Source organism: Malania oleifera, chromosome 12, assembly GCF_029873635.1.
Source record: "Malania oleifera isolate guangnan ecotype guangnan chromosome 12, ASM2987363v1, whole genome shotgun sequence".
Classification (NCBI taxonomy): domain Eukaryota; kingdom Viridiplantae; phylum Streptophyta; class Magnoliopsida; order Santalales; family Ximeniaceae; genus Malania; species Malania oleifera.
The window spans coordinates 16,225,273-16,234,614 of NC_080428.1; the positions used below are offsets into that span (position 1 = coordinate 16,225,273).

The following is a 9,342-nucleotide window of genomic DNA, read 5'->3' on the forward strand; positions in this document are numbered from 1 at the left end:
CTACCAAGAAGTATAAGCTACAACTTTCCCCTGTTGCATTAGCACACATCTGAGCCCCTTTGGAGACGCATCACTATAGATTACGAAATACCCTTCTCCCGAAGGAATTGTCAGTACCAGTGCAGTGATCAGTCGCTGCTTTAATTCCTGGAAGCTCTGTTCGCACTCTTTTGTCCATTTATATTTTACATTCTTTCTGGTAAATCTTGTCAAAGGGCCCGACAGTTTAGAAAATCCCTCTACAAATCGGCAATAGTACCCTATCAATCCCAAGAAACTCCTAATCTCGTGAACATTTTTTGGCCTCACCCAGTCCACTATTGCCTTTATCTTGCTCAGATCCATAGAAATACCACCCCTAGATATCACATGCCCGAGGAATGTGACATGTTCTAACATGAATTCACACTTCTTAAATTTGGCATACAACTTCCTTTCTCTTAGCACCTGAAGAACTATTCTCAAGTGATCCTTGTGCTCCTCGGGCTCCTTGAATACACCAGAATGTCATCAATAAATATCACAACGAACTGATCCAGATACTGGTGGAAGATCCTATTCATTAGATCCATGAATGCAGCAGGAGCATTCTTCAATCCGAACGGCATAACCACGAACCCATAATGGCCATACCAAGTTTGGAACGCTGTCTTCAGAACATCCTCTTCCTTGACCTTCACTTGATTGTACCTGGATCAGAGATCAATATTAAAGAAAACCCGTATTCCCTGGAGCGGGTCAAACAAATCATCAATACGAAGAAGATGATACTTATTCTTAATCGTCACTTTATTTATCTCCTTGTAATCTATACACATTCTCATTGACCCGTCTTTCTTTTTCACAAAAAGTACTGGTGCTCCCCAGGATGACACACTATGTAGTGATCCAAAAAACAAATAAAAAAAATAAAAAATAAAAATAAATAAATCATTAAAAATTTAAAAAATTAGATATAATTAATTAAATAATAATTATTATTATTATTTAAATTATATAATATAGTATATTAATATATTATATTATAAGATTGTGTGTGTGTGTATATATATATATATATATATATATATATGGTTAGATAACTTCCTGAAAGAAGAATGTTAAGAATGTTTTTTTTTTTGCAAAAAAGGAGAACTGCGCCCCCGCGTCTCTCCTCCGTCTCCGTTTCTCTCCCCCTCGATTTCTCGACGGATATTTGGCCAATCTGGAAACGAAAGGTACCGTTGGATTCCTAACTCCGCCACCAACATTTTTATCGGAGCGGATTCGTCGTGGGAGCGATGTATGCATCATTCCTTTGGTAAGACAATTTTTTCCTAATTTCTCAATTTCACTTTAAATCTACTGCTAAATTGACGATCGGGCACCATCACGGGGTCCTTGTCGCAATTGTCATTATTTTGGCATGAGTAAATTTCCAATTTGTATTTTCTAGGCCCCACTCCAAAGCGCGAGTGGGATTTGGGGAATTAGGTAAATTGATTATATTTAAGGGTATAACTATTTATTTGGAATTTATGGCCCTAGAAAATATCAAAATAATATTTTATTTAGGGTTGATTTAATGGAATTAGGATTTTTGATTCAGGGTTCGGGTGAGCGCCGCAGGTATTTTTCGAGGTTCCTATTGGCGTAGTTCAAGAAACTAGGTAAAGGGAAATATATATATTAAACCAGAATTTTATGAATTTAATGGACAATGAATTGTATTATATATACATGTATATGTTTCAATATGGGTTTAAAATGCTAACCCTTTAAATTATGTTTTCTAAGCCTAGGGTTGTTTTATTAGATTCTTATATGAGAAATTGAACTGATGAAAGTGAAATATTTTTCAGATAATTATGTAAGAAATTAAGGGATTTTTTTTTTTAGTATGTGAATGTTAAATGTGGGTTGGCTTATTTTATAGGAAATATATATGAATTTTACTACTCAATAGTGTGGCATATGTAAATAGGAATGTTGTGTGGAAATATGTTACATGTATGAGACGCAGGATATACAGGAAATGAACTGAGTATGAAAATGTTATATGAAATATGCTGCATGTGAGTGTTAACGCAACCATGTAAAATAGCTGAAAAATACTGGGTAAAACAATTGAAAGATGTTGGGTAAAATAGCTGAAAGATGTTGGGTAAAACAGCTAAAATATGCTGGGTATGAAATGAAATGAAATGAAAATGGAAATGAATGAAAATGAAATCAAATGTGAAATGTGAACAATGTAAAATGGGAAAGAGCCATGTAAAGCGAAATGAAATGAAAAGTAAAAGATGAAAACATGAATAGTTGAGAAATGCAGAATAATGGCAAACAAAATAATGTATTATAGTATTATCAGTATTTATGCTAGTAGAACATAATACGTTTGGGCGAGGCAAACACTTTGCTCGAGGGCTTGCTGAGAAAGGCGAGTGCCCTAGTTGTATCAGGTGTAGCAGTAAGTTGCATAACATGTTAGGGCAGATGGAAACTACTTGTAAGGGTGAATGGATTTCCCTATTCTTGGGAGCCTTTGCCGATAAACTTTTGTATGAATTGTGTGAGTACGAGATTACTTCTTCACCTAAGGGCTTATTGAGTAAGGTAAGTGTAACATCCTCAAAATTTCTCCATTTTTTTTTATTTTATATATCTATATCCATACCTAAGCAGCGAAAACACAAATCATATAACCATATATATATACACTATACAATACCAGAATCCAATACATATAGACCATAGCCATACAAAATAAATCCCTCTAGCATTGTCTACCCCAAAAATACAAAACTCTATCAAAAACTCATCCTACAACCAGGGTAATCAAGTAAACTCCCTATCCGCAAGCCTGATTTACTCGCCTAACTGGCTCACCTGAAAAATGATAAAGTAATGTGGTAAAATGACGCTCAGTAAGTGGGAATATGCTATTACTATTGTGTGTCGTAAAACTATAATAATAGTATGTGAAATCGCATAATCTGGTAAATTCTTGTAAAAACACATATATCACATGTATAGTAGCTTAAAATATATGTATCATATAAACTTTTTATCATTCATACTGCTAATATCATACTATATACAACAAAAGTAGTAAAACTGTATACATATACATAATTGTGCTCTTTCCTTGGGACTCTATATGTCATGATTTGACCCCTCATGACAGGGTTGTGCGGCTTATAGGCGGGACTTAACCTGGTCAACCCTCTAGGAAAATCACTATACTCTACACTACCTCAGCCCGGCCAAATTGCATACTCTCCTAGGCGCGGGACTGCTTGCTACCTCGTCAAACTGGCCCCCTCAACCCAGCGAACTAGGGAGTTGCATACTCTTCGAGCACAGTTGACGGTACCCACACACTATCTGAGATATGTGGTTGCACTCTATCTCTATTAGCAACGGTACCGTGCTCTATAAACTGTATTTGTCTGTAATCTTTCCACATGGATATGATACTATATAAATACATTCATATGCATATATATATATATATATATATATATTTACTATTTTCATCATATTTCCAAAATAACCATAACACCATAATTCTGTGCTGTAAATACTATGATATTTGAATAACTGTAACATCTTGATGCTATAACTGTATAATCTGTCTTTATAAACTGTTTGTATAATCTGTCTTTATAAACTATTTGTATAAACTATTTGTATACTCTAAGTGTTATGGCATTTAGGAAAACATAACTTTCTACATACACTGTATATATTGTTCTGAATAATTATCTGTATACTGTTATGTATATCTATCTGTATCTGTATAAAATTTGCAAATATCTAACTATATCTGTATAATTTGAAATACTGAAAAACTGCAAAAAACTCCATATCAATATCATGTACTCAGGCCACACATACTTTAAAAATTTATATTCTGTATGTATATCTAGTATATATATATATATATATATATATATATATATATATATATATATATAATTTCTGATAACGTAAGTAAATTTCCTAGTATAGCATATTTCCCTTACCTTAAATCTGAAAAGCCTCTCACTGAGCTCTAGCCCTACACCCGCAGGGTTCTCCACTCAACACCCTGAAAACAACATCCCCTAGAACAAAACATCAGTATTCTCTTACCTACAACATTTCTTATAACTACGAGGAAGGTATAATCTGAATAAAATACCTTACCCTGGATTTGGGATGAATTCCAAACCAACTTCTCCCATGATCAGCTCCGGCAGACTTGCAAAGAACTTTGCCAGGAGCGTTGTGGTGGCCTCAGATCTTCAATCCGGCAAGAAATGGGGCCAAAATCGAAGAGAGAAGGGCAGGGAAACGTAAAGAGAGAGAGTGGAGAGATTTTTGCGCTGAATTTTCATCAAAAATCTGGGTTTTCACTATTTATAGAGTAGGATTCATCGACGAGACACGTTATCTCATCAATGAGTCCTTAAGTAATTTCGCCGACGGACTTCCTCCCTCGTCAACGAATTTCAGACTGCCCCCAAAACCTTTCTTGGTATTTTCTCGTCAATGAAACCTGTCCTCGTCGACGAGCTCTTCTCATATCCTCGTCGATGAATCCCCTGTGTTTGTCGACAAGATGCTGAAAATTCTCCGGGTTATTACATTCTCTCCTCCTTATAAAATTTCGTCCTCGAAATTTACTATCTAGATTGAACACTATCTATACACTCCATTATCCCGTAAAGGAAAAGGTCTACTTATTTTATTACTTACCCTCACTTATGGTAGAGGAATACTGTGGTTATATTTTATGTTCTGGGAGATTACACAAATAAAATTAAAAGACCACCTACTAACTAACTCAATACATGTACATGCAAAAGAAATTTTTCCTAATTATTTACAGTATCTTATTACTCTTAGAACAAATGTGGGTATTTCCTTTTAATTTCATCCTCAAGTTCCCATAAGGCTTCTTCCATAACATGGTTCCTCCACAAAATCTTCACTAGTTGAATTTCTTTAGTACATAGTTCTTGTGTCTTTCTGTCTAAAATTTGTACTAGCATCTCTTCATAAGCTAGTGAATCCTTGAGTTCTATCTCTGCATAGCTGATTATGCAAGATGGGTTTGAGACGTATTTCCTTAACATAGCAACATGAAACACGTCATGAATTCGAGCCAAAGCTGACGGCAAAGCTAGCCTATAGGCAACTGACCCTATTCTTTCTAGTATCTCAAAAGGGCCAATATACCTAGGGCTCAACTTGCCTTTCTTTCCAAACATCACAACTCCTTTCGGAGGAGCTATCTTCAAAAATACTTGATCTCCCACATCAAACTCTAACTCTCGGCTATCTCCCTCTTCATTCCACTCCACCAGAACTACTATCGCAAATCCCTGTACATTTTAGTACTGCTAGGATGAACCGTGTATTGGGATCTGTAAGCCTCCTCCACTATAGTTCTCCTAATCTCAGTATCTGCTGGAACACATAGCCTAGTACAGAATCACAGGGTTCCATCATTTGATATGCTGAACTCCTCTCCCTGACCATCCCGCACTCTAGCCATCACCTCTACTAACCTCGCATCATCTCCCTGAGCTACTTTAATCTTCTCGTATAATGTAGGTTGAACCACTAGACTAGAAATAACTTCCTGAGGACTCTTCTCTACCAATTTTATGCTGAGCCTCTCCAAATCCATTAGAATTGAGTGCTGAATCTCCATAATTGCCAATACGGGTCCTCCTAATTTCCTGCTCAGAGCATCTGCCACTACATTCGATTTTCCCGAGTGGTAACTAATGGTGCAGTCATAATCTTTAATGAGTTCTAGCCACCTTCTTTACCTCATATTCAACTCTTTCTAGATGAAGAAATATTTCAGGCTCTTGTGATCCATGAAAATCTTGCACTTTTCGCCATATAGGTAATTTCTCCAGATCTTGAGAGCATACACCACCGCAGCAAGCTCTAAATTATGGATAGGATAATTCTTCTCATATTCTTTAAGCTGCCTAGACGTATATGCAATAACCCTGCCATGCTGCATCAACACGCATGCAAGACCCTTCAAAGAGGCATCACTGTATATTACAAACTTATCCTCCCTTGATGGAATAGCTAATACCAGAGTTGAAACTAACCGTCGCTTTAACTCTTGAAAACTCTATTCATAGTCATCAGTCTATTCAAATTTTACATTTTTTCCTTATGAGTCGCGTCAACAGACTTGAGAAACTGGAGAATCCATATACGAAGCTCCGGTAGTAGCCTACTAATCCTAGAAAACTCTTGACTTCTTGAATACTTCCTGGCCTTTCCCAACTCACCACATCCTCTATCTTACTCGGATAAATTGATACTCTTGCTTTTGAGATCACATGGCCAAGAAAAGTAACCTGCCTTAACCAGAACTCACTTTTCTTGAATTTTGCATATAATTTCCTTTCCCTTAATACCTGCAACACCAGTCTCAAATGATGCTCATGCTCCTCAAAACTTCTCAAATAGACCAGTATATCATCGATGAACACAACCACAAACTGATCTAAGTATTGATGGAACACCTGATTCATTAAATCCATTAATACTGCTGGTGCGTTAATCAATCCAAACGGCATCACCAAGAACTCGTAATGCCCATATATGGTTTGAAATGCGGTCTTTGCAACATCCTTTGCCTTTACTCTCACCTGATGATAACCTGATATGAGGTCGATCTTGGAATACACCCATGTACCCTGGAGCTGATCAAACAGATCATCTATATAGGGTAGAGGATATTTATTCTTAATAGTAACCTTGTTGATTTCTCTATAATCAATACACATCCTCATAGACCCGTCTTTCCTCTTTACAAACAACACTCGAGCTCCCTATGGCGATACACTGGGTCGTATAAATCCCCTATTTAGCAAGTTTTGCAACTGATTCTTCAATTCTCCTAATTCAGCTGGAGCCATACGATAGGGAACCTTAGAAATCAGTGCTGTCCCTGGTGGCAAATCTATAGGAAAGTCTACCTCGCGTTTGGGAGGCAACCCTAGTAGCTGGAAAAACATCTGAAAATTCTTATATGACCGGGGTACTGTCAAGCTTCGATTAATTCTTTGACGCTTCCTTTACAAAAGCCATAAACCCTTGACTTCCATCCTGGAGTAATCTGCTTACCTGTACAGCTGATACTATTTGCAACGGAGCATGTACATGCGAACCAACAACCTGAATTCTTACTCACCAGGGGGTCTAAAAACTACTTCTTTCTTATGACAATCAATACTAGCGTGATTAGTTGCCAACTAATCCATACCCAGTATTATATCAAACCTATACATCTCAAACACAACCAGGTTTGCTGGTAGTACTCTCCCCTAAATTTCTATAGGATACCCTTTGAGCACCCTCTGACATCTCAACACTGACCCAGATGGTGTAGCTACTGACAGTTCTCTATCTAATAACTGAGTCTCACTTCCATATAATTTAACATATGATGCAGATACAAAAGAATGAGTAGCACCTGAATCAAATAAAACAATAACGTAATGTGATAAAACAATAAAAGTACCTGTCACCACATCCGTAGCAGTCTCAGCATCACCCGGCGTCAGAGCGTAAAATCGCACTGGGGCTACATTCCTCTGCTGGCCTCCATGAGGCGCCTGATATCCTCCCTAAGCTGCCTGATGTCCTCCTGATAGGGCCTGGGAGCTGGAACTTGGTCCTACGGCCTTGGGCATGCATGTGCCATATGACCAGGTCTCCCACAATGGTAGCATACGCCTTTCCCTGCCAGGCACTCCCCCGAATGACGTCTTCCGCACGTCTGACATACCACAACATTCAGCGTAACCTGATTCCCACGAGGTCCTGTCATGTGTTTCTGATCTCCTTTATCACAACCTCCTCTCCATGGAACCCTACTGGAGCCAGCTTGAAAGCCCAGAGGCGCATGCCTCTTCCTCTGACTCTGAGCCGTTATACCTCTTTGTATACCACTCTCAATGATCGCAGTTATGTCTACAACCTCTGTAAATGTCTGAACTCTGAAGCCAATCACCTACTCAAACAAATTCTGCCTCAGTCTCTCCTCAAACTTCCTTGCCTTTTTCTTTTCATCAAATGCGAGATGTGGAGCAAAACGCGACAACTAGATAAATCAAGCTGCGTACTGGAATACAGTCATCTGCCCCTGTACCAGATGCATAAACTCTACTGCCTTCGCACTTTGAATGATAACAGGGAAATACCGCTTGAAGAACAGCTCCTTGAATCAATCCCACGTCACTAGTACTGAAACCGGCCTTTGCTCCTCTATCAATCGCGCTGATCTCCACCAGCGTTTCGCCTCCCCCGTCAGCTTAAATGCTACAAATACTACCTTCTGCTCATCCAAACAAGGAAGCACAACCAACGTCTCTTCGATATCCTTGACCCAATTCTCAGCAACAATCGGGTCATCTCCTCCAGCAAAAGACGGGGGCTTCATCCGTGTAAACTGCTCGATCGAACAGTCACGCTCCCTAGAGCTCCTGGCCATCTCAGCCATCACCTGTTGAGTGACGTTGCACAGCACAGCATCTGTATCTCCTCCACCAATACTGGAAGGTCCTGACCTATCCTCCCTAGCATTCGTGCCGCTACTTCCCGGGTCCATCTTGAAAACAGGAAACATACTTAAACACCTTATCTCCTACACAGACCTATCCTATACCAATTCAAAATTAACTACCTTTCCTAACCTTAACTCAATATCCAGTTTTGTCACCTAGACACATGACCCGACAATAGTGTACTATGGTTTTCCTGAAATCGTCACCCCAGGAAAAACACATAAACCACCACGGTAATCCTGTACCCATACACAGAACAAACCTCAAATCCTTTCCTATACTATGGTATTGCTTCTGCTGCACTCTAAAGTCTATAGAATCTAGCAACCTAGGTTCTGATACCAAATTGTAATGACTTGCTATTTATATGGGTTTATATATATATATACTGCAAAGTTTATAATTCTCTGATACCAAAATGTAACATCCTAAAAATTTCTCTACTTTTTTTTATATATATCTATATCCATACCTAAGCAGCGGAAACAGAAATCATATAACCATATATATATACTATACAATACCAGAATCCAATACATTCAGACCATAGCCATACACAATAAATCCCTCCAGCATCGTCTACCCCAAAAATACAAAACTCTATAAAAAACTCACCCTACAACTAGGGTAATCAAGTAAACTCCCTATCCACGAGCCTGATCTGCTCGCCTAACTGGCTCACCTGAAAAATGATAAAGTAATGGGGTGAGACGACGCTCAGTAAATGGGAATATGCTATTACTAGTGTGTGGCGATCGAGTGGTAAAACTAT

At 38.3% G+C, this 9,342-nt stretch overlaps 1 protein-coding gene across 1 annotated transcript; it reads right to left on the minus strand.

Annotated features, from left to right (window-relative positions):
• LOC131143837 (uncharacterized mitochondrial protein AtMg00860-like) lies at positions 1–8,614 on the minus strand. Its single transcript, XM_058092207.1, has 3 exons — positions 8,510–8,614; positions 634–690; positions 1–489 (listed from the first exon to the last, which is right to left on the minus strand). Exons 1-3 carry the CDS (start codon positions 8,612–8,614, stop codon positions 1–3), a joined length of 651 nt encoding a protein of 216 aa, XP_057948190.1.
• Between the last annotated feature and the right edge of the window lie 728 nt (positions 8,615–9,342).

What these genes read in the sequence shown, in the direction of transcription:
- LOC131143837 (XM_058092207.1), bottom strand. Translation starts at nt 8,614, where the DNA reads ATGGACCCGGGAAGTAGCGGCACGAATGCTAGGGAGGATAGGTCAGGA. An exon ending in TGTGCAACGTCACTCAACAG is followed by an intron (nt 691 to 8,509) that starts GTGATGGCTGAG and finishes TCTCTGATCCAG; the next exon opens with GTACAATCAAGTGAAGGTCA. An exon ending in AAGACAGCGTTCCAAACTTG is followed by an intron (nt 490 to 633) that starts GTATGGCCATTA and finishes GGTGTATTCAAG; the next exon opens with GAGCCCGAGGAGCACAAGGA.